The 25916-nt window shown below is 39.2% G+C and overlaps 2 protein-coding genes across 3 annotated transcripts in view; both read right to left on the bottom strand.

Moving 5' to 3' along the window:
- The window catches only part of DNA2 (DNA replication helicase/nuclease 2), a 70526-nt gene extending 56151 nt beyond the window's left edge, over window positions 1–14375 (bottom strand). Inside the window, exons 1-4 of the mRNA XM_004470522.4 lie at window positions 14217–14375; window positions 12365–12547; window positions 10616–10799; window positions 6966–7111 (exon numbers count right to left, since the gene is read on the bottom strand). Coding sequence (XP_004470579.2) covers window positions 6966–7111; window positions 10616–10799; window positions 12365–12547; window positions 14217–14290 — 587 coding nt within the window. The 5' untranslated portion in view covers window positions 14291–14375. The remainder of the gene's footprint in view (window positions 1–6965; window positions 7112–10615; window positions 10800–12364; window positions 12548–14216) is intronic.
- Window positions 14376–23576: 9201 nt separating this feature from the next.
- Window positions 23577–25916, bottom strand: part of SLC25A16 (solute carrier family 25 member 16) — a 51647-nt gene continuing 49307 nt past the window's right edge. For both annotated transcript variants that reach the window (XM_004470523.5, XM_012529839.3), the window contains one exon: window positions 23577–25163. In XM_004470523.5, coding sequence (XP_004470580.1) covers window positions 25007–25163 — 157 coding nt within the window. In that variant the 3' untranslated portion in view covers window positions 23577–25006. The remainder of the gene's footprint in view (window positions 25164–25916) is intronic.

The raw sequence follows: 25916 nt of genomic DNA on the forward strand, positions 1-25916 counted from the left end.
GTAATTATCTATAGATATAACCCACATAAACAAAAGTTCTTTAGGGTACTCAATTTTTTAGTACAAAGAGGTCCTGAAACCAACAACTTGAAAACTGCTGTTATAGACAACCTCCCAGACTGTTACCTGCCAGCTCCTCCCTTATGTTTAAAATTCACAATCTTAATTAGTACTCTAGAGTGTTGGGAGCACCTCTGCTTGTATATCAGATCACTCCTAGGTTTGAATCCTAACTGTACTTACAAGATATGGGACCCTGGGCAATTCACTGCTGACTGAACCTGTTTCCTCATCTGTACGGTAGATGTTGGGGCAGTCAAGAACACACTCAGCAGCTCTCTCCCAGCCCTTACCTATTCCCTTCCTTTCCCCTCTTGATTGTCTGGAGGCAAGTGTTTATATTTCCACTGTGCTTGCTTGCATGCAGGTATTCGGTGTGCTTCTATTTCATAATACACTACAGGTAGCCAGGGCAAAGGTTAAATCTTAACCAGTCCCAGCTGCTTCCCAGGGCACAAAGGCAGTGCCCCCTCCCCCCAGAGCCTATACAAGCTCAGCACTCGGTCGGCGCAGGTGGTCCTCAAAGACAAGCATGTGCAGCTGCTATCCATCCACCCTGACCTGAGCAGTTGGCCTCCCTGGGAGACTGGCTAAGGTGGATCTTTTCCCCTGCTCTTTCGGACCCTTTGTGCTGTGCAAGCAATCATTTTCTGGGAGCCTCTACTGTGCTTGAGCCCGTATTCTCACGAATACAATACACTGTATATCAACTTGTTCCACACTGGAGATAACTACTTCAGAGAGTTAGCTGAGGAATAAATACAACAATGTATATAAACTACTTGGCTTATAGTAAGAACTTCATAAGTAACAGCAAACAGTATAGTACTGACTTTAGGCCAGGCACTATTCTAGCTGTTTTATAAAAATTAACACCATAATTCTGTGAGACAGTTACTATTATTGTCACCCCATGTTACAGCTGAGGGTGCCCAAGCACAGATGTATGGCTATTTTCAAAAGCCACACAGTTCCTGCTCTGGCACCTAAGTTCTTAAGTCCTGCACTCCCTTCTATACTCTGTTGAACAATTCACAGCTGTTATTCTCTCCTTGCAGTTCATCTGCCTATTGGTATAGCCTCTGACAAACTGTGATCTTCTTTCAAAAGACACAATTCATAATGTTCTCACACTCTCAAGGTAGCCATAACAGCACATTCATCAAACACTGTGACCACAGAATATTGTGATTTTACTATATAGAAACTTTGCATCTTCCTAATACCAAATGTAATAAGCTCCTACTTTCCTAGGTCTCTGTGAATTCCAGCTTACCAGTACTAATAGACCAGTCTTGTCAGCCCTCCTCAGAAAAACTGTTCAGCAGAGAAGACGAAATTAGCAATCCTAGCTCTGTCCTAAGCACAAAGGCAAACTCAGAGAGAAAGAGAAGCTGAAATTCCTCAAGCCAGGGAGCAGGAGCTGATACTAGAGTGCGCCCCCAAATTAGAGAAACACATATTCATACCGCCCAATGCAAAGACCATCCTTGCTAAGGGACGTTTGAAATAAGGCAATTTCCAGTTAACAAAAGATGATGCAGGTGAGGATGTGGGGAAACAAGGACGTTTATATTGCTGGCAGAAGTATAAACTGGGACTGTGTCTATAAAGAACAATTTTCAGTCTAGCATATCAAAATTATCAAAATTTTAAATGCACCTAGACTGGATCTTGTAAATGGGGCAAAAAAATGCTATAAAGTATATTAGTGAACAATAGGCAAAACTGGAATGTGGGACAGCAGATTAGGATAAAAGTATTATATCAATGCTAAATTTCCTGATGTTGGTAACTGTACTGTGGTTATATATGAGAAAATTCTTATTCTTAGAAAATACACACTCAAGTACTTAGAGGTGAAAGCCTATGATGCATAAAACTTACCCTCAAAAGGCTTAGGGAAGAAAAAAAAATGCATATATATATATATATATATATTATGGAGAGAGAGAAAGAAGAGAGAACAAGAGAGCGCAAATGATAAAGCAAACAGATGGGAAAAAATATTAATAGGTAAAACTGGATAAGTGGTATATGGATGTTCTTTGTACTACCTCTTGCAACTTTTCTCTAAATTTGAAATTACTTACTCCCAAATAAAAAGTTTTTAAAAAATGTTTCAGGGAAACGGACTTTGGCCCAGTGGTTAGGGCGTCCGTCTACCATATGGGAGGTCCGCGGTTCAAACCCCGGGCCTCCTTGACCCGTGTGGAACTGGCCATGTGCAGTGCTGATGCATGCAAGGAGTGCCGTGCCACGCAAGGGTGTCCCCGCGTGCGGGAGCCCCACGCGCAAGGAGTGCGCCCGTGAGGAAAGCCGCCCAGCGCGAAAGAAAGAGCAGCCTGCCCAGGAATGGCGCCGCCCACACTTCCCGTGCCGCTGACGACAACAGAAGCGGACAAAGAAACAAGACGCAGCAAATAGACACCAAGAACAGACAACCAGGGGAGGGGGGGGAATTAAATAAATAAATAAATCTTTTAAAAATAAATAAATAAATAAAAATAAAAAATGTTTCAATGCATATGCCGTTCTGACCTAGAAAGTCCACTTGCATATATTTAGCCCAGATATAAGCTTGAACCAGAATAAAATGAAGGCTGTACCAAGATAATTATTAAAGTACTCTTTATAAAAGCCAAAGATTTAAAAGTCAGGAGCTACTTAAATTATGGTACATCCACAAAATGATGTATGATGTATAAATCTGCTCTTATTAATTAAAAATCAGAAAGCCCATAAGAAATGAAGTCACGGAGCGTATGACAAAATGGATAAACATAGAGAACATTATGTTGAATGAGGCAAGCCAGACACAAAAGGACAAATAATGAACTAAATATTATATATTGTATAATCTCATGGAGTTAATAACTAGAATATGCATCACCAGAAAATAGAATGAGTTTAGAAAACGGAAAGCTAAGGGTTAACTTGTACAAAATTGGTGAAAAGGATGTATGTTAATCTTTGGAAATGAATAGAAAAGGTGAAAGCACATCCCAGTGTTTGTAACTAACAGCAGGTATGACAGTGGTTGAAAGGGAAAGTCTAAGGTCATATATACTACTAGAAGGAAAGCCAAAAAATGTTAACATGGGACTGTATAGCATAGTGAAACCTCATGTTAAATACTTATATGGGTAATTTTGCATATGAGTGCTTTTCTTTGAAACTAAACAAATGTATATTAATGTTACAAAATGTTAATATCAGGCAAAAAAAAAAACCCATGTAAAATTTTTAAAAACATTATGCTAAGTGAGAGAAACCAGACAAAAAGTACTATATATGATATGATTCCATTTATATAAACGTAAATATAAATAAATTTATAAAGACGGAATTAGATTAGTGGTTATATAGGGCTGGGGAAGGATAGAGGGATTGAGAGGTGACTACTAAGGGGTGTGGAGTTTTTCTTTTTGGAATAATGAAATTGTCCTAAAATGTTTTGTGGTGAAGGATGTGATTATACTAAAAGCCACTGATTGTATATGCTGGATAGATTGTATGGTAAGAGAATATATTTCACTAAAATTGCTTTTTCAAAAAAGAGATGGAATCAGATGTGGCTTAAGCATCTAAGCTCCCGCCTATCACATGAGAGGTCCCAGGTTCAGTTCCTAGTGCCTCCTAAAGAGAAGAGCACACAACAAATGGACACAGAGAGCAGACAGTGAGAGCAAATGGTGGGGTGTGTGTGTGGGGGGAATAAATCTTTAAAAAAGAGAAAGAGGGAGCCCAGTTAAGAACTGCTTTGGAATAATCACAAAGATTTTAAATCTTTTTCCTAAATTACTTTCTGTACTAGTCCAAGAATCTTGCTTGCCATGATCTGCAGGGGCAGATTCTTCCCAGTGTTTTACTTTTTACAGATCACAACTATTTTAAAGTTTCCAAACCAGTTCAAATTGGTTATTTAATGTCTTCTGCATTTAAATTCTCCCTTTTATATTTTGCCTAAGTCTGAGACAAATGCATGTAAAAGCCTGGTCCTTCCTAAGAGTATTAAGTTACTTAAGATACGTTCTTTAAGCCTAACCTTTTATCCATATATTGTGAAGGCAGAGCATGAACAGATCTTTCTTAAAGGAGAAGGGAGGGAAGCAGATGTGGCTCAACCGACAGAGCGTCCCTTTACCATATAGGAGGTCCAGGGTTCAAACCCAGGGCCTCCTGGCCCATGTGGTGAGTTGGCCCATGCGCAGTGCTACTACACACAAGGAGTGTCATGCCACATAGGAGTGTCCCCCATGTAGGGGAGCCCCATGCACAAGGAGTGCTCCATGCAAGGAGAGCCACCCTGCACAAAAAGCGCAGCCCGCCCAGAAGTAGCGCCACACACACAGAGAGCTGACGCAGCAAGATGACCCAACAAAAAGAGACACAGATTCCAATGCCACCTAATGAGAATGCAAGTGGACACAGAAGAACACATAGCGAATAGACACAAGAGAGCAGACAACCGGGAGTGGGAAGGGGTGAGAAATTAAAAAATAAGTAAATAGAGGAAGTGGACTTGGCCCAATGGATAGGGCGTCCGCCTACCACATGGGAGGTCCATGGTTCAAACCCTGAGCCTCCCTGACCCGTGTGGGGCTGGCCTATGCGCAGTGCTGATACGGGCAAGGAGTGCCGTGCCATGCAGGGATGCCTCCCACATGGGGGGGCCTCACGCGCAAGGAGTGTGCCCCATAAGGAAAGACGCCCAGCGCGAAAGAAAGTTCAGCCTGCCCAGCAATGGCGCTGCACACACGGAGAGCTGACACAACAAGATGACGCAACAAAAAGAAACAGATTCCCGGTGCCGCTGATAAGGATAGAAGGGGTCACAGAAGAACACACAGCAAATGGACACAGAGAGCAGACAACTGGGGGCGGGGGGAAGGGGAGAAAAATAAAAAAACAGATAAATAAATAAATCTTTAAAAAAATAAGTAAATAAATCTTTTAAAAAAATAAGAGAGAAGGGAGAAGGCGGAAATAATTTGGGACCTGTTATTTTAGGATTTGGAAAAATATTTTTAATTCTCTTGATCAAGATCAGCATACAGTGGACGGGGAAGAATTATGATGAGAATTAATATTTAAAACACTTTCAAGTTTTCCCTAATGACTTAGGAGATCATGACAAATAACTGCATTTCCCCCCACAATTATGACTTTCAGCATTTTTTTTTTTTACATTTTCCTGTTTCTTATCCTGCAATGAAGTTACCAGCTCTCATCTTATATGATTACCAATATGACTGCTCATAGCATCCCCCTTATTCCCTGCTGCATCTTGGAAACCAGATAAAACAGTTTAGAAATTAGGGAAAAAAAAAATAGGGCCGAAGAGATACTTCAGTATGTAAATTGCAGATGCTCAGAAACCTTGCTTTCACTTATCCTTGTTTCAAGCTGGTTTCTCAACTGAAACTGCCTGACCTGAATTCCTGCAGTGGTTTAAAAGATGTCCACAAAATCTTTGACTTTCCCTTCAAAGGATGATACTGAAGTCCCCTACTCAAGTGATAGACATAGTGACCTCCTTCCAATGAATTTAAAAAAGCGTGAGTTACAGTGTATGAATTCAGAGACTAGGTGATACAAGGCACTGTGGCTTCCTGCTCACGCTCTTTCTTGGACCACGCAGGCTGGGGCAAGCAGCCACCATGTCCCGAGGACACATCAGGTCACCTTATGAAGAGGCCCACATGGCAAGGAACTGAGGCCCAAGGACAACAGCCATGTGAGTCAGCCATCTTGAAGCTGAGCTTCTTGCCCAGTCAAGCCTTCAGATGACTACAGCCCCACATGGGAGATCTTCAGCCAGAACAACACAGCTTAGTCACTTCCAAATTCCTGAACTACAGAAGCTGTGAGATAATAGATGTCTGTCATTTAAGCCACTAAGTTTTCCCATAATTTGTTTCACAGCAATAATTAATACCAAAAGATGCAATATTACCATACACAACCAGACCAGAGTGTAACAAAAATAAATTTTGAAATACAAAGTAGAAAATAAGGAAATAAGTAGAATTCAACCAATAGAGCAAAAACTTTGTTAAATCTATTCAAATTCTGAAGGTCATATTGTGTAGCCATGAGCAAGTGACAACTTCCCTGTACTTTAGTTTCTTCATTTTACAATGGGTTACTATCAAATTTAAAAAGATGTCTAAAAGCACTTACAGTGCCTGGCATATGGCAGGATTCAAAAAAGTTTTTAAGACAATAGATAGTATGCCTTTGATAAATTAGTTGTATAGAATTTTGGAACACATTTTTCCTGTATAGGCAATGGTACCATAGAACTGCATTCTGGGAAAAGTTGGTCTTGTCAAAGAGTCCAGAAATCAAAATTACTGCTAATAAAAATATTTCTATGAAAAATGATGGTCTGCAAAAGGAGTTAAGGAAGAAACAGAGAAAGAATAAAATGTGCTAATCCCTCTGCAGACAGTCATTTACTCAACGCCTAGGATTAGCCACTTGTGGACTTACATTATCTCCAGTCATCATAAAACGGCTGCAAAATAGGTATTATCACCTTTTTCAGAATCTCTAAAAAATAAGTTCAGTCATTTCGGTCAATTGGTAGAGCTGGGATTTCAAACTAGGTTCATCTAAACCCCAAACCCAAGCTCTTTTCAGTATGTCAGATTCTAGAACTAATGCACAAAGTTTTACACTCTTTAAAAGCAGCTAAGGAATCTGTCGTGCACATGTATGAAACACTTAGGTATTTCTAACTGAAGTGCAATTCAGACACTCTTCACAGGATTGCAACAGGGTACAGCCTTGGAACCTGCATTCTAATATTAAGCTAATTCATATTGAGTAATCTAATAGACAACAGGTAAAACATTGTATGATAAAATCACATCTGTATGTCTTCCCATACTACTTACATTTCCTTCAGATGCCTTATTTCTTGAACAGTTTGAAAAGCAAGTTCTTGTAGCTTTTCTGGAGCAAAGCTATCACTTATTGCTTTTTGAAATATTTCATGGAGAACTGTACCAATCAGCATTTGGCGTGTGACTGGATCAGAGCTCTACAAAAAAAGGCATACATTTTATCTCATAAACATATTAACAGATTTGATGCCATATTTATTACCTAACCTACTTAACCACCATAGCCAAAGTGCACTGGTAAGACAAATGCCAAAATACCATACAGTGCCAATTTCAAGATTTCAGGAGACTTCCAATTTTATTCTATTTTGAACTACTGAATTCTTTTATGAGCTATTTCTAAAGTCAGACTATATATTTACATTTTGAAAAAATATTAATGTGGAAAACTTCAACATATTCTTAAATATTCAATATTTTAAAAGTATTCTTCTTCTCAAAATTTACTTTATAATCTAGCCAAATAGCAAAGTCAATCAAGACAGAGCTCACAGGGAAACGGACTTGGCCCAGTGGTTAGGGCGTCCGTCTACCACATGGGAGATCCGCGGTTCAAACCCCGGGCCTCCTTGACCCGTGTGGAGCTGGCCCACACGCAGTGCTGATGAGCACAAGGAGTGCCCTGCCACGCAGGGGTGTCCCCCACATAGGGGGCCCCATGCGCAAGGAGTGCACCCTGTAAGGAGAGCCGCCCAGCACGAAAGAGTGCAGCCTGCCCAGGAATGGCACCGCCCACACTTCCGGTTCCGCTGATGACAACAGAAGCGGACAAAGAAACAAGACGCAGCAAATAGACACAGAGAACAGACAACCAGGGGAGGGGGGGAATTAAACAAATAAATAAATCTTTAAAAAAAAAAAAAGACAGAGCTCACAAACTCACATAAGTAAAAAGTAATATTAAAAAACAAAATTTAGGGAAGTGCATTTGGCCCAACAGATAGGGCATCCACCTACCACAGTCCAATGTTCAAACCCAGGGCCTCCTGACCCATTTGATGAGCTGGACCACGCACAGTGCTGATGTATGCAAGGAGTGCCATGCCAAGCAGGGGTGTCCCCCATGTAGCGGAGCCCCACGCACAAGGAATGAGCCCCAGAAAGAGAGCCACCCAGCGTGAAAAAAGTGCAGCCTGCCCAGGAATGGCACCGCGCACAAAGAGAGCTGACACAGCAAGATGACGCAACAAAATGAGACACAGAATCTGGGTACTGCTGACAAGAATACAGACACAGAAGAACACACAGTGAATGGACACAGAGAGCAGAAAACTGGGTGGGGGGAGAGGGAAGGGGAGAGAAATAAATAAATAAATCTTAAAAAAAATTTTTTTAGGGAAGCAGATGTGGCTCAAGCGATTGAGCTCCTGCCTACCACAAGAGAGGTCCCAGGTTCAACTGCCTCCTAGAGAAGACAAGCAAGACAGCAAACTGACTCAACAGGCTGACATGATGGGCTGGCATGGCAAGTTGACGCAACAAGATGACACAACAAGAGACAAGGGTAGGAAAACATCATGAGAGATGCAACAAAGCATGGGGTGGAGGTGGCTTAAGCAATTAGGCACCTCCCTCCCACATGAGAATTCCCAGGTTCAGTTTCCAGTGCCTCCTGAAAGGAAGAGAGAGGTGCCTCCTGAAAGGAAGACAGACAGACAGCTAGTGCAAACAATGAGGGGGTGGGGAGAAATAAATAAATCTTTAAAAACATTAAAAATGAATGTAAACTTATAGCAGATATTTTTGCCAAGAAAGTCCCCTCTACTCAAAAAGAAATACTTATAAAGACAAAAATAATAATAATACTTTATTTTTTAATTAAATCTTTCACTAATCTAGACCTTTCCCTTGAAGCTATCCAAAAACTTGATAAAGTCCACAAAGACATCAGGAATTTTTGAAATTAATTTACAGAGGAACTCTCTATATTAGTTTTTCAAGTTGTATGTAAGTCTAAAATTATTTCAAAATAAAAAGGTTCTAGGGAAGCGGACTTGGCCCAGTGGTTAGGGCATCCATCTACCACAAGGGAGGTCCGTGGTTCAAACCCTGGGCCTCCTTGACCCATGTGGAGCTGGCCCATGCGCAGTGCTGATGCACACAAGGAGTGCCATGCCACGCAGGGGTGTCCCTGCATAGGGGAGCCCCACATGCAAGGAGTGCACCCCGTAAGGAGAGCTGCCCAGCGCCAAAGAAAGTGCAGCCTGCCGAAGAATGGCTCCACACACACGGAGAGCTGACACAACAAGATGACGCAACAAAAAGAAACACAGATTCCCATGCCACTGACAACAACAGAAGCGGACAAAGAACACGCAACAAATAAACACAGAGAGCAAACAACTAGAGTGGGGGGGAGGGGGAGAAAGAAATAAAATAAATAAATCTTTGGGAAAAAAAAAAGGTTCTAAAAAAGAAACAATTCAGGTGTGCTTTATAATATGTGGTTAAAAGAAAAGTTGATTTTTCCCCCATAATTCAAGCAAAAAAGCTAACATAAAATAAACTATAAATAAGTGACAAGTAAGACTATTAGAAAATCTACTTAGGTATAATTTTTCCTTTTTTCCTTGTTTTCATCTGTATTTTTAGTATTCTATATACACATAAATTATGTAATTTTTTTTAAAGTTTAAAAACCTGGAGACAAAACCTTTTAAATAACCCATGTTGTTCAAAACATAAATGTCATTGAAACAAAGACAGTGGGTAGAAGGCAGAACTAACACAGACTAAAAAAACTTGAGACTTTATCAACTAAATGTAACACAAGGATCTTGTTTATTCTTTATTATTTTTTTAAAGATTTATTTATTTTTATTTAATTCCCCCCCTCCCCCGGTTGTCTGTTCTCTGCGTCTATTTGCTGTGTCTTGTTTCTTTGTCCGCTTCTGTTGTAATCAGCGGCACGGGAAGTGTGGGTGGCGCCATTCCTGGGCAGGCTGCACTTTCTTTCGCGCTGGGCAGCTCTCCTTTCGGGGCGCACTCCTTGCACGTGGGGCTCCCCTACGCAGGGGACACCCCTGCGTGGCACGGCACTCCTTGCGTGCATCAGCACTGCGCATGGGCCAGCTCCACACGGGTCAAGGAGGCCCGGGGTTTGAACCGCGGACCTCCCATGTGGTAGACGGACGCCCTAACCACTGAGCCAAGTCCGTTTCCCAAGGATCTTGTTTAGATACTGATTCAGTTAGGTATTTTTGAGTAAAGACTTTAGAGGTAAACTGGGCATAAGATTAATTTAAGGAATAACTGCTAAGTTTGGGGGGAGGTATGACAAAGATATTCTACTTAACTTTTTAAAAAGTCTTCAGTCATCATTTATTTTTGAAATAATGTCTGGGAAGATCAGAATGTTAGTTTGGAATTGCCTAAATGTAGGGGGAAAATTTTTCATTAAATTAATTTTCCTATGGTTATAATTGATTTTTTAAATAAGTGGAAACAGATTCAGTAGACACCTGGCCTTGAATCTCAGCACTACCACTTTGGGCAAGTTATCTAACCTCTCTGAATCTGGGTTTTCTCCTCATAAAATGGGGCTGATTAATATCATCTAGGATTAAAATAAAATAAGAAATATAAAGGTGCTACGTAAACTCTAAGACCCTATGTAAACTTTAATTGTCAATATTACTTACCTTAAAAGTTTCACTCAGAACAGCTCTTCTCATACATCGAATACTACTAGCTACGCTTGTGCCAGAAATCAGCATATCTGGATACAGAATCAAATATCCAAAATCTTTATCAATTATCCAAGTATCAGATGTGCAATCTCCTTCTAAATGAATGATGTCCCCTGGCTCTACTGGAACAGAGCACCTGCAAAAAAAAGCAGAGCGAAAGAATAAATATAGGGAAGCGGATTTGGCTCAACGGACAGAGAGTCCGCCTACCACATGGGAGGTTTAGGGTTCAAATCCAGAGCCTCCTGATCCGTGTGATGAGCTGGCCCACACGCAGCGCTGATGTGTGCAAGGAGTGCCATGCCACGCAGGGGTGTCCCCTGTGTAGGGGAGCCCCACGCGCAAGGAGTGCGCCCCGTACGGAGAGCCGCCCAGCGCAAAAAAAGTGCAGCCTGCCCAGGAATGGTGCCGCACACAGATAGAGCTGATACAGCAAAATGACGCAACAAAGAGACACACAGATTCCCGGTGCTGCTGACTAGAATATAAGCAGACACAGAAGAACACACAGCGAATGGACACAGAGAGCAGACAACTACCACGGGGGCGGGGAAGGGGAGAGAAATCAATAGAAAATGAATCTTAAAAAAAAAAGAATAAATATATAGTTAAGTTTCCTATATTTTAACATATTAAGGAGACTTCAAAAATAAATGAATATTTTATCTGAATGAGAAATAAGTATTTCTAAATTTCTGGATCTTTCTAAAAAAATTAAACACCAGGATGCAATTTTCTGAATCAATTCCAAGTCATTCTAACCCTTTCTACCTTTAAAATACATCTGAGAATACCCACTGGTTTTCCTTAAACCTCAAACTGGAAAACTGCTTAGTATTGGCAATGTCTATTAGGAAAGCTGTCAAACCTTTATGGAGTCACATAGCACTCCCAATTATAAATTTGATTGTTATAATAATTCTCTCATTCTTAAAACTTAGATCATATCTACAGCTTCTATATGTCTTGAGGCATGAAGCCAAACCAATGTAACCAGAATAAAATCATATTCATCTAGATCAAGACATTCAACTTGCAACCTAGACAAAAGTCAAAGTCAGACAACCCCTACCCTCTCTGCATCTCCCTTGTACCCATCACATGCCATACTACTTGAGTAGAGAAATGTAGTCTAAGAATTCTCTTAGGCTGTAATTAATTTTGCCCTAAGTAAGAAATAACATAAATTTTAAACTGCAACATTAAAACAGAATGTGCTGGGTATAGGGAGTAGGCCTATTGCATTAAGGCCTTGTGTACCTGATTTTCAAATGACTGTTACAATCAAATGGTTTTGGAATAAGAGGCTTGACATGCTGGGGTAATAGGCACAATTTTCATGCAGAATCCATCCAGGTTCAAACTTATTCCCCTTTTTAACGATAATATGTTTAATTTAATGATGGATTTTAAGATGGTACCCTTAAATATTAGGGAACATTAGCTTTAATCGTCTTTATAGATTTGAGTTATACAGAATAAATCATTGCAAAATTTTTAAAAACAGAATCTGCTATCAAGAGTGCTCAGGAAATATCCTTGTGAATGATCATGTTTTCTTCCTTGCCCTAGTATCAGGGAAACTCAGAGCTGTATCTGTGATCCCATGCTGGTGATTAAATAGTGCTTTAGTGACAAAAAAAAAAAGATGTTACCCTTAAGACTTTGCCAAACCAGTGCTCAAAGACACAGAAAAATTACCAGTCATTCCTGAGGATGCACAGTTCTTTATATTCTAGCAACTTGGAAGCAGTGATGATTAGGTGTTTTTCATGGTTTCCCTCTTCATTCTGTACAATATTGACGGCTAAAACCAGGTACCGGTTATCCATTCCACGGGTCAGAACTGTGTTAGGAAAGGAAGATTCCAACTTTTTCTGAAATCTAAAGTGTACACACACAAAACTATTTTACTTTAGCACATGAAATAAGAAACCACACAATCCCTTTAATCTACAAACGAATCTTCTAGTTATTTAGATTTGTTACTTATGGAAAGCTTATCACAAGGATCTTTAAGTAAAACAGGCAACTCAAGAAAGAGAAGGCTTAGCAAAAGAATCCCAATCATAAAAACTTCTACAAAGAAGTGCCATTTAGAACATGCTTATGACAAGGGCTTTTCTGAATATAAGCTCTGTTAAGAAAGACAAATTGAAAAATATTAAACAACAAATTCCTACAAGACACAAACCTTCCCACAGAACAAGTAAAAGATGTCTTGGACACTATTTTTTCTAAAGGTTTATTTATTTCTCCCCACCCCCTCTCTGTTTGCAATTGCTGTGTCTGTCTGCTGTGTGCTGGTGTTTTGTTTTGTTTTTTAAAAGGCACCAGAACCAAACCTGGTACCTACCATACGGGAGGGAGGTGCCTACTGGCGTGAAACACCTCCGCTCCCTTGCTTTGTTGTGTCTCAATGTGTTTTCCTCTGTGTCTCTTGTTGCATCAGCTCACTGCACCAGCCCAGCACACCAGCTCGCTGTCTTCCCCAAGAAGCATCCACAACCCAACCCAAACCTTCCACGTGGTAGGCGGGAGCTCAATCACTTTACTGACACTATCATCTTTGTAAATGGAAGAGATGTATGCTCTGAAAAAGTGTAGTGTGCGTGATTCAAAATTCTGTGAGCCACAGAATTACGTTAATCTTTACATTAGGAGCATACTTGGAAATCATACAGTTCAAACTAATGCAGGAAATCTTTCCATATAGTTCGGGATCAGCTTAATTCTCCTACAAATTTATTCCTTTTTTAACTGTCAGAAATTTCTTCTTTATAATGGGTGAGTCCATTACACATAGGTCCTACCCTTTTGAAACTATACAAAATACTCTAATTTCTCCTCTCCAAAGCAGTCCCTCCTAGTTTAAATTAGCAATCAAGTCCCTCATAAATCTTTACCAGTGACAGTACCACCTGAGAGTCCAAAGCCTTAATCTCTCAATTATAAAACCAAAAGGCTTTCATGTTACCGTTAATTAGCTTTGTCACCCAACTACAAGTTCTATTTTTTTGTAACTGCCTCACTGGCAAACCCGACCTAGCCTCAGGCCAGGAATTACCCAAGGCCGGCTGTGCTGCCTTAAGGCGCTTTCAAAAGGTAAGGACGATCAAAACCCGAAACGTAAATGTCTGTCAACACTAATTAGCATTAGCATTATTACTATTTAAAAGAATTCCACTACATTGTGGATGAAGTTTCCCGCCCATTGACACCGAGCTGAGGGTACAGAGTCCTCCCTGAGATAGGTTCCTCCAACTGAACATAAAGGAAAGCATCTGGCAGTTGCAATTTCCTTATGAAAACACTTAATGTGGCCGAGAAAGCCCAAATTGGGTAAATAGCTGAAATCAATGGAAAGAATGAATTGCCAGCTAAGAAGACTTCAGGCCCGAGTGTGGCTCTCCAAAAAATCTTTGAGAAGAGGACTACAGCACCCGCGGCTCGTTGGAGTTCGCCGGGATCTGAGGCGGGATTGGGTCCCCCCCCCGGTCCTCTCTTTTAAATCTCCCGCGTTGTTCCCAAACCCTTCCCCCGCCCTGCTCACAGCTCCTGCGGCGGGCCAGCCTCCTCCCCGAGACTCTTCTCTATCAGCAGCTCCAGTTCGTCCAGCTGTTCCATTCTGAGCACGGCAACTGCAAGCTAACGACGGAGGAAATCGGGGGGTCAGAAAGCAGCGCGCAAGAGGGGAAAGCGCGCGAGTCCAAGCGTCTTCACCGCGCGCATGCGCCGACGCACCAAGCGCCAGCGTAGCTCAGAAGCTCGTGGGACGGCCGTTGGAGCGCTCAGGACTTACACGTGACACGCTTTACCTTTGTAGCGAACCCTTATCTGGGTGGCGGATCCCCAGACTGCCCCTCAGCTGCTTTGCCTTAGGTTTTGGAAACTGGGGAGTTTTCCAAATCTGGCCGGACTAAATGCTTCTGCCCTCTCTTAACATTCCAACCTGTGCCCAACACCCACTCTTGAACAGACCCGTATGCAGATGCCCAAACTTAGGGAGTCCCTTGGCACTGGAGAACTTGCATACTGAGATATAACCTGTTTCACTTTTTCTGGTAAACCAATAAAAAAATAGATGCTGTCAGTCAAATGCCAAAGACAAAAAGAATTGTGAAAACTGCAGGAGAAAAACAATGCATAACATATACCAAATTAGATTAAGTGCTGATTTCTCACCAGAAACCATGGAGGCAAGAAGACAGTGGTATGATATATTTAAGATACTACAAGGGAAAAACTTCCAGCCAAGAATCTTATATCCAGCAAGATTGTCTTTTAAAAATGAAGGCAAGATTAGAATAATCACAGATAAACACTTATTTAAAAAATTGAAAACACAATTATCAAATTTATTTGAAAGGATAAGTTGTCCTGAATAGCCAGAAACATCTTAAAAAAGAAAAGCGAGCCCTCATCTCCTGACTTTAAATTATATCACCTAGCCATAGTGGCAAAAACAGCATAGTACTAGCATAAGTACAGACACATAGACCAATGGAACCAAATTTATGGTTCAGAAACAAATCTTCACATGTATGGTCAAGTGATTTTGCACTAGCCTGTCAAGCCCACACAGCTGGAGCTGATCAGCCCATTCAACAAATGGTGCTGAAAGAGCTTGATATCCATAGCCAAAAGAAGGAAAGAGGACCCCTATCTCACACCTTATCAAAAAATTAACTCAAAATAGATCAAAACCCTAAATATAAAAGCAAGAACCATAAAGTTTCTACAAGAAATTGTAGGAAAATATCTTCAGTCCCTGGTAGTAGGTGCTGGATTCTTCAAGGACATAGAGGAGGACTGAGATGGACTACTGTGTTTAATGAATGTAGAAGTTTTAATTAGCTTTACTGTAAAAGTGTGGAAATATATAGAGTGGATGGTAACACATAGTAACAGCTAGTTTATAAATGCAGATGTGGCTGAGAATGATAGCCTAAGGATGTAAATGCCGATTGACAGAATGCTAGAGAATAATCTAGGAACTGAATAGCACAGTAAACAAAGAAGTGGATGAGCATTTGTGGTTGATGGTACAGATGCAAGAGTATCCTTTGTGAGCTTGAGCTAGAGCAAATGTACATCAGTACTGCAGGGTGGTGGGAATGTGGAGAAGCATGGGAAAAACACAACTGGAGTAACCTATGGGCTGTAGTTAGCAGTAATAATGTAATACGCTTGCATCTGTGCCAAAGATGTACTGTGTTGATAATGGGGCAGTATGGAGAATGCGTGCCAAATGTACACTATGGATGTGGTAAAAATCAGGTGGTATTATTTTATTTGTAACAAATGTTCCACCACAGTGTAGTGTGTAGATGGATGTTTGGGAATTCTGCACATGAGCATGATTGTTTTATAAGTTTACAACTTGTAAAAAATATATATTTAAAATATAATAGGATGGTTGAGGGAAAAATACACCAAATGTAAGATAAGGACTATAATTAGTAGTAAGATTTTTTTACAGATTCATTTTATTTTTCCCCTTCCCCTCCTCCTACCCCGCTGTTTTTGCTGTCTGTGTTGTCTTCTCTTCTCATTTTCTCTCCTCTAGGATTCAAGAGGATTTAATCCTGGAGACCTCTAATGGGGAGAGAGGTTCCCTGTCAATTGCACCACCACAGTCCCTGGTTTCTGCTGCACTTCACCTTGACTCTCCCCTTCATCTCTTGATGCGTCGTCATCTTGCTGCATGACTCACTTGTGCAGGCACTGGCTCACCGTGCAGGCATGCTTTCTCTCTTCTTTTTCATCAGGAGGCCCCAGGGATCAAACCCGGGTCCTCCCATATGGTAGGCAGAAGCTCTAACACTTGAGCCACATCTGCTTCCCAGTAGTAAGATTTTGACAATATTTTTTCATAATCTGTAACAAATGTCTCATGACAACGCAAGGTGTTGGTGGAGGGTTGATGTATGGGACCCCTGTATGATGTTATGCATTTTTACTTTGTAAGTCCACAACTTTTACTATACACTTATTGTTTACACATGCTCATGTACAAATGATATAAAGATAATAGGGTGGGTTGGGGGAAAATACTTTGGTTAGTAGTAATATTTTGACAATGCTCTTTAATCATTAGTTTAAAATGTTTAACAACAATGCAAGGTATTAGTGGCAAGGTGAGTTATCAGAGACCTGTATGATGCTATGTATGTTTGTTTTGTAAGTTCACAACTATTACTCTACATGTATTTCTTATGTATGTTTTTGTGTGATATACTTCAATACATTTTTAATGAAAAAAAAAAGATTCTGTCACATGGGAACTCCCTGTGTCACCACTAAACCTACAAAACTACCAATACCTGCACCCATCTTATCCCTCCTTCCACTTTATTAAAAACATTAGATGAAGGGTTCCTCCTGTTAAATGTCAATTTTCTACTTGTACTTAGGATCCCACAGCCTCTAGCATTCTCAGAGCCATTGCTTCTTCAGCTGTTCCCTCACACTCTTGTACATCAATCTCTCCCCACTATTGGATTATTTCCATGCTTGTAATGTGGCTTAGTATCTCCCATCTTTAAAGGATGTTACCCTAGTGGGACTCACCACAATCCCTCTCTCAACCACGCTCCAGAGCAAAACTTCTTTATAAAGAATTGCCTTCAAGGCTATCTTCAATATCAACTCCCATCCACTTTCCTTTGTTTTTAATTGTACCACAAACTTGTACTGACTCAAAATCAATTTATTTTACATACACAGAATATTAAAACCACCTTTAAAAATAATATACTTGCTCATTTCAGCAGTGCAAAAAAAGAATAAACTACAGGAAATTTAAAATACATAGAAAAGCGTATTCTATCACCAAACTTAAAAATAATCCGTATCAAGAATTCTGTCAGGGAGCGGGTATAGATCAGGGGTTGAGTTCCTGTTTCCCATGTATGAAGTCCATATAAAAATTATGGGCAACTTCTTGAAGGAAAAAAAACTCCCATAGTGCAAATAAAACAAAAAACATTTTTTTCTGCTTAAAATTAAATCCAGTGTGAATGGTATGAAAATAAGTGGAAAATGTGGATATGGAAATGTATTATGTATGTCATTTTTGGTATCCAACAGACATCAAATTTTTATCTAGATTATACCAAATGTTGATCATCTTTTCTTACAAATATACCACCAGCATATAGTACTAAAAGAAGTCAGAAATTCCTCCACTTATTTTGCTAGATAAAGAGTGTCATGGATACTATAATTCATTAACACTAAATTGAATTCATGGTGCATTCATTTCCTTTGATCTGAGATGAATAGTGATTTTTGCAAAGATCTACTTTGCTGATGCTACTGGTTTCCCCAAAGATGGGATGGATCACAAATCCACATTTCAGTTTAAAGTCTTCAAAGTTCTATAGAGTTTCCAAGAGTTTCCAGATTTCTGTTTACTCAGAAAATGAGAATATTCTGAGATATTCTGAGATCCTCAGTCTAGCTAGTCCACAAAGCTGTCTGCCCCCATTCTCTTCTTTCAGAGTAGCTTCTTGACAGAGTGAGCAGAAAGTCTTTTCCACAGCATTCATAAAGCTGCCAGAAATCATGTACTGAAAGACTTATCTTTTACACATTGCCAAAAATATGCACCAAGTTAGCCAAACTATGAATGAAGTATCCTGTCAATCATATCCAAGTATTTAAAAGTAAATACAGACTTTGCTAGTTTACCCTTATTTCAATATGTATTTCTAAAAAATAGGAACATTTCCCTATGTAAGTAACATTTTCAAACCAAACAAATTTAATAATTCCTAGTATCATCTAATATCCATATTCTGATTCTGTTCCTTTTAGCACACTACAATTTCCTCCACAAACCTATTATTCTTCTCAATAACAGACCACCATCCACTCAGATTTAAAGGCCAAAAACCCAGAAGTCATCTGTGATTCTTCCATTTCTATTATACCACATCCAATCCATAGACAGACTGATAGATTCTACCTTTAAAAATGTTTGAGGGGAGCAGGTGCAGCTCAGTGGTTGAGTACCTGCTTCCCACGTACGAGGTCCCAGGTTCATTCCCTGGTACCTCCTTTAAAGAAAAACAAGTTTTGAATCTCTTCACTCCTTTCCATCTCCACTACCAACACCCTGATCATGATCTCTCACCTGGACAGCTGTAATTGGCTGTGCTTCCATTCCTGTCTTCCTGAAATCCATTGCCTTTTCCCAATGTTTTATTATGCAAATTTTCAAATGTACAGAAAAGGTAAAACAATTATATAGTGAATACGTGTATACCCATCAACTGGATTCTACAATGAACATTTTGCTAGATATGATGTCAAATACATATCCATCTATCCACCAATTCAGCTTTTTTAAAAATGCATTTGAAAGTTGCAGCTATCAGTGCATTTCATCCTAAACACTTTAGCATGTGTATCATTAACTAGAAGTCACTATTTGTTTAGGTCAATTTTACATAAACTGAGTTTTGATATTTGTGTGTATAACCCAAACTCCTATTAAGATATAGAAACTTATCATCACCCCAGAAAGTTCTCTAATGCCCCTTTCCAGATGGTTACCATGCCCATCCTTACTGGAGAGGCAACCACTAAATTGATTGTTTTCACCAGTCTGGTAGATTGAATTATGCAGCCCAACAAACACATTTTCTTAATCTTAATCCATATCCCTGATGGTATGAACCCATTATAAATAGGATCTCTGGAAGATGTTATTTTTGGTTAAAGTATGACCCAACTGAAGGAGTGTGAATCTTAATCTGGATTACTGGAGGTATTATAAAGAGGCCACAAGAAGAAATCAGAAGTCAGCCAGAACCCAGAAAAAAGGAGAGGGCATCGCCATGTGAGATACAAACCAAAGGATCCCAACTATTGCCAGCAGCCAGCACCAGAACGCGATCCACCCCAGGAGAAAGCATGGTTTTGCCAATACCATGATTTGGACTTCTGGCTCTGAAACCATGAACCAATATATACTTGTTATTTAAGCCAACCCACTGTGTGGTATTTGTCATAAGTTTTATTGTCATATATAATTTGTCATTTATAGTTTCTAATAGTTGCTTACAGATTTATTCAGATTCTCTATGAAAAAATAATGTCATCTGCAAATACTGGCAGTTGTACATCTTTCTTTCTGATCTTGATACTTTTTATTTCATTTTCTTGCCTAAATTCACTGGCTGGGCCTCCGGTACAAGGTTAAATAGGAGTAGTGACACTGGATATCCCTGTCTTGTTCCTGATCTTAGGAGGAAAGCATTCAATATCTCACCATTAAATATGCTGTTAGCTATAGGTTTTTCAAGGATGCCTGTTATGGCTATCTAATACTATGTTTAAAAACAAACTCCAAAATCTAGTAGCTTAAAACAACAATTATTATTTAGTTTATGAATCTGCAATTTAGGTAGGGCTCAGGGGGGAAAGCTTGTCTCTGTTCTACAGGGTATAGCTAGGAGCTAAAGGATCCACTTCAAAGATTGCTTGCTCAAATAGCTGGCAAATCGGTGCTGGCTGTTGATTTCCCTCTATGGGAGCTGCTAGGTTTCCTCACAGCATGGTGGCTGGATTCGAAGAGCAAGCATTTCACAGTAGGTGAAAGCTTTATCTACTTTTATGACCTAGCCTCAAAAGTCACACAGCATCACTTCCACTGCAATCACAGGCCCACCTAGCCAGAGACACAGGAAGAGAACACAGTCCCCACCTCTTGATGGATGAGTAAAAAAACATGTGGGATGACATATATCCTTGCAGCCGTATATATCCTTGCAGCCGTTTTTAGAAAATGTAAAGTGCAAAATGTCCTCTGTCAGATTGAGAAAGGTCCCTTCCGGTTTAATTTGATTACAATGAATCAGTGTTACTTTTTTTTTTTTTTAAGATTTATTCATTTATTTATTTCTCTCCCCTTCTCCCGCCCACCCTGCTTCTCTGTGTCTATTTGCTGCATCTTCTTTGTCTGCTTCGGTTGTTGTCAGCGGCACTGGAATCCGTGTTTCTGTCACCTTGCTGTGTCAGCTCTCCATGTGTGCAGCACCATTCCTAGGCAGACTGCACTTTCTTTCGTGCTGGGCAGCTCTCCTTACGGGGTGCACTCCTTGCGCATGGGGCTCCCCTATGCGGGGGACACTCCTACACAGGGGACACCCCTGCATGGCACAGCACTCCTTGCGTGCATCAGCACTGCGCATGGGCCAGCTCCACATGGGTCGAGGAGGCCCGGGGTTTGAACCACAAACCTCCCATGTGGTAGACGGACACCCTAACCACTGGGCCAAGTCCACCACCCCAGTGTTACATTTTGATTAGTGACTTTTTCGCATCTATTCAAAGGATCATGAAGTTTGGGGTCAGGGTTTTCTCTGTTTTTTTAGTTCATATGTTTTTTGTCCTTCATTTTGTTACTACAAGGAGTTGGACTATTCGTTTTAGAATTTAAATAACTTTGCGTTCTTAAAATAAATCCAACTTGGTCATGATGTAATAAACATGTTTTGCTGGATTTTACTTCCTAATATTTTGTGTAACAAAAATATTATAAATATCTAACAAAATATTATAAATATTTTACATTTATGTTGAGTATGCTAGCCTATAATTTTCTCTTTTTAAAACAATGTAACCAGGTTATATTGGTATCATGAAATGAGCTGGGATGTGTTCTCTCTCCTCTAATTTATGAAAGTTTATGTGAGATTACTCTCTAAATGTTTAAGAGAATTTACCAGCAGGTCTGTGGAAAGGTTTTTGATGATAAATTCAATTTCTTAAACAGTTACTCAGATTTTGCTTCACCTATGTCAGTTTTGCTAAGTCACATTTTTCTAGGCATTTTTCCATTTCATCAAATTCCTTGACAAAAAGTTATTTTAAAATCCTTTACTATCCCTTTATATCTGTAGGATTCACAATGATGTCCTCTATTTCATTCCTAATATTGGTAATTTTTGCTCTATTTATCAGCCTAGCTAAGGGTTTATCTATTTTGTTGCTTTTTTCAAAGAACCAATTTTGGGGTTTGTTCATTTTCTCTTATTATTTATTTTGTATTCTATCAATTTGTTTTTCCTGTAAACTATTGTTGACAAAGCAGGATAATCTTTGTAAAACATAATCAGACTATTTTATTCCTCTGCTGAAAATCTTCAATGGCTTCCCATTGCATTTAGAATAAAAGAAAAAAATCATTACCATATCCTACAGAGACCTACATGATCTGGCCCTTGTCTGCTTCTCCAACTCCATCTGTTGTGACTCCTTCACACAAAATGCTCAGTCACACTGGCCTTCTGACAATTCCTACGTCAAACCAAGTATTTTCCTGCGTCAAGGTTTTTCAACTGCTCATCTCTTCACTTGAGACATTCTGTCTCCCTTCCCCCAACTCTTTGTTATGGCTATTCCTTTCAAATCTTCTGTGTGACAGATTAGAAGTATAGACAGGGGCAGATGTAAGTCTGTGGCTGAGTGCCTGCCTAGCATGTAAGAGGTCCTGGGTTCAATCCCTGGTACCTCCTAAAAAAAAAAAAGGTACAGCATAAGAAACCTTTCCTTGATCATTCTAAAGTAGATCCCTGATCCTTACACCCCAAACCATTATTCTCTACCACAGTAATCTATTTATTTCTGTGGAAAAGTTTTTGATGATAAATTCAATTTCTTAAACAGGCTACTCAGATTTTGCTTCATCTATGTCAGTTTTGCTCTCTCCACAAAATATTATCATTTTGATTGGTTTATGTTTATTAACATGTTCAAATTTATTAACATGTTAAAGTTTTATCTGAATAGGATACCACTATGTTAGGGTGTGCTAGAAAACTAGGCTCTAGATTTACTCTGGCTGGATTTGAATCCTCGATCCCCTACTTATTATGTAAACTTGGAGAAGGTACTTAACCTCTCTGGGCCTGGATGACCCCACCCATAAGAAAAGGAATATTCAATAGTACCTAACGTATAGTATTGTTATGGAGATTGAGTTAATGCATCAAAAGTGCTTAAAACAAGGGATGGCACAAAGTAAGCATTCAAGAAGTACACATGACTGTTACTATTTGTTACTGAGGAACTGTGACAGTTGCTATAAAAGTGTGTCCCATATTATTGGCCCAACAGTCCAAGGCAATACATCCCTTGTATAATATATATTTTATCATTTGCTATCCTGACTCAAGTTAATAACAAGACATCCCTGTGAAACAAAGCAAATGACTTCATTTCTAGATTGCTCCTTTCTTGAGATATTTGTGCTTCTTTCCCCCTCCTAGAACATAAGGTCTCCAAAAACATGAGTAAATATTCACTGAGCACCTATTATGGTACACATTCAGTGCTCCTCACTGGGATGAAGGTATGGTTCTATCCTAGAGAGAACCAGGAACGGGGGGACATAGGTAAACAGGTAGTTACTATAAAGTGTGGTACATACTCTAGTGGAGACATAACCTATGTTAGATGCTACTGGCATCCAAATCCAACTATGGATGCAGCTAATAGTCTTTCCCACAATGCCTGACATAATGCCTGACTGACACAGAATGGGTGCTGAATAAATTGATGTTTGGTACTCTCGGGGAGAATGGGGCAAGATATTATTACATACACCCAGTAACCTCTCTACCTCCATACACATAATTTTTGAGAGTTAGGAATGATACACTTTATCAATCCCTAAATCAGACCATTATCCCATTCTGTTATCAAAGGACTGCTAAAAGGCAACAACAGGATCAAGGGAGAGCAAAAAAAGAAATAATCAGTCTCAAATCAGTAAGATGCACTCTGAGTTATCTAAAATAAGTCAGATATAAACACAGTCATTAATATAAATATGCTTCCATTTTTACTCTTATGTTTAGCATTCGTGCTTCAATAATATAAGTAGTTAAAGGAATCATTGTTGAAACATGGATAAAATTAGTTTTTAATTGTCCTTTGTAGTTTATAACATATATAGAATGCAAATTTTATTTTAAAAATATTTCCAATCCCTTCATTGATAAGTTGACTTACTTGCTTTATACATTTAAATTATTTTAAGACTTGATAACAATATTTAGCTATAAGTATAGCCCAGAAATGAAAATTTACAAAATAGTCTTAGGAATACATGTTATCTCTACCTGCTGGTACACTTATAAAGCATACAAAGATACATCTTTACATCTTTATTTTAAAATAAAGTCTTTGAAAATGAAACCAGTTCATCAAATTTTTACCAAGATATAACAAGAAATACTTTTCACAAAAAATAAAATAAAGCAGAAACAACACTTTCAACTTAGTTTTCTAATGCCTTAAAAATCACATCAATTCTATAAATCACTATTTCTGAAGCTAGAACTATTATTTTCCCCCTCCCATATCTGACATGCTTATTAAAAGAAAAAAAAAATCAGTTCCCTAAAAACAATAAATGGAGTTCTTAAATTTTAAAGCATTTTCTTAATATAAAGGATAACAATTCAAATCATATTTTACATCTCTACTTGTTCACATTGCACTAAAATTATTTTACATGGAAGAACTAGTCAATATATCATGACATAATACCTTAGAAACATTCTTTGACATTAACATCTACATTAATGGCTATTTCACAGTCCACTTAAATAAATTTTCTAGTATACACCAACCATCTAACAAAAAGAAATCTACAATGCTAATCTGTTTGTCAGAGCAAAGATGATCATTATTTATTATTACTACCTTTAGGAAATATATTGACTTTTAATACCTGAAAATTCTTCATTTACTGTTGAGTCTCCACACGGCTACACTTTAAACACAACATTTATTTTGTTAAAAAAAGGGAAAAAATATGCTGATCATTTTTCCAATGGAGTAGAATTATGAGAAGAGAATAAGAATAATACTTTAATACTGGTTTCTAGGCTATGTTTTACAAAATGTAAGGAGTTCTATTCTTATCTTTCTGTTAGAATATAACCAAGCCTGTTTATTTTAATAATAACAATGTTGGAATCTTTTGGAAATTGTGATCACAATTAAAAGCTTGGAATACCATGATAAAACTAATGGCAACTTCTTGAAACATGTTTTGAAATTAGTTCTACTTCCAAATGGCTTAAAATAACCTAACTGATTAGCCAGCATCAGCTTAGGAATTTTTTTCAATGTTCCAGAGTACAACTTTTGGCAACAAAAAAAGGTAATTTTGATTTGTGACCCACCCTCACCCCCAAAAAAAAATCAAGTACAAAAATACCAGTGGTTCCTGTAACAGGGTAAATATCCCCTTTCAAGTAATGAAATAACATTTATTTCTCCCTCCAATAGTTTAGTAAGGGAAAAAAAATAGGATTATTTTCAGTTTAGGTGAAAAAATTGCTTCATAAGTTCATATGTTGTAAAAGCCACAGCTTGAGAGGGAATGCAGCGAATGTAATTAAGAGATAAACCACGATATAATCCTTTTCGAATTCCATGATGTCCATAGACATACTTCATTGTCTCCCGCATGGTACTGAAAGACATTACAATGGTTAAATGATAACACCTTTATGCTCATTATGAAGAGATGGTTTTAGGATCAAAAATAGCATTTTAAAAAGAAGCTAAAGGGAAGTGGATGTGCCTTAAGTGATAGAGCTCCCACCTACCACATTGGATATCCCTGGTTTGGTTCCCGAGCCTCCTAAAGAAGACAGGGAGCTGGCACAATGGGCAGGTGCAACAAGATGACATAAGAGACACAAGAAGAAAAGCATAATGAGAGACACAACAAAGCAGAAAGCAGAGTTTCCCTGTACCTCTTAATGAAGATGAGTAAGACAGTGAGCTTATGCAATGGGCAGGTGTGGTGAACAGATGCAACAAGAGACGCAAGAAGAAAAACATAATGAGAGACACAACAAAGTGGGGAATGGAGATGGTGCAAGCAATTAGGCGCCTCCCTTCCACATTGGACGTCCCAGGTTCAGTTTCTAGTGCTTCCAACAAGGAAGAAAAAAAGACACAGCAAGTGCAAACAACAAGGGGGTGGGGGGAAATAAATATATAAATCTTTAAAAATAAAATAAAGGGAAGCGGACTTGGCCCAATGGATAGGGCTTCCACCTAACATATGGGAGGTACACGGTTCAAACCCCAGACCTCCTTGATTTAGCTCCTTAGAGCTGGCTCATGAGCAGTGCTGGTGCGCGCAAGGAGTGCCCTGCCAGGCAGGGGTGTCCCCACGTAGGGGAGCCCCAAGCGCAAGGAGCACGCCCTGTAAGGA

The sequence above is a fragment of the Dasypus novemcinctus genome, chromosome 6, assembly GCF_030445035.2.
Source record: "Dasypus novemcinctus isolate mDasNov1 chromosome 6, mDasNov1.1.hap2, whole genome shotgun sequence".
Classification (NCBI taxonomy): domain Eukaryota; kingdom Metazoa; phylum Chordata; class Mammalia; order Cingulata; family Dasypodidae; genus Dasypus; species Dasypus novemcinctus.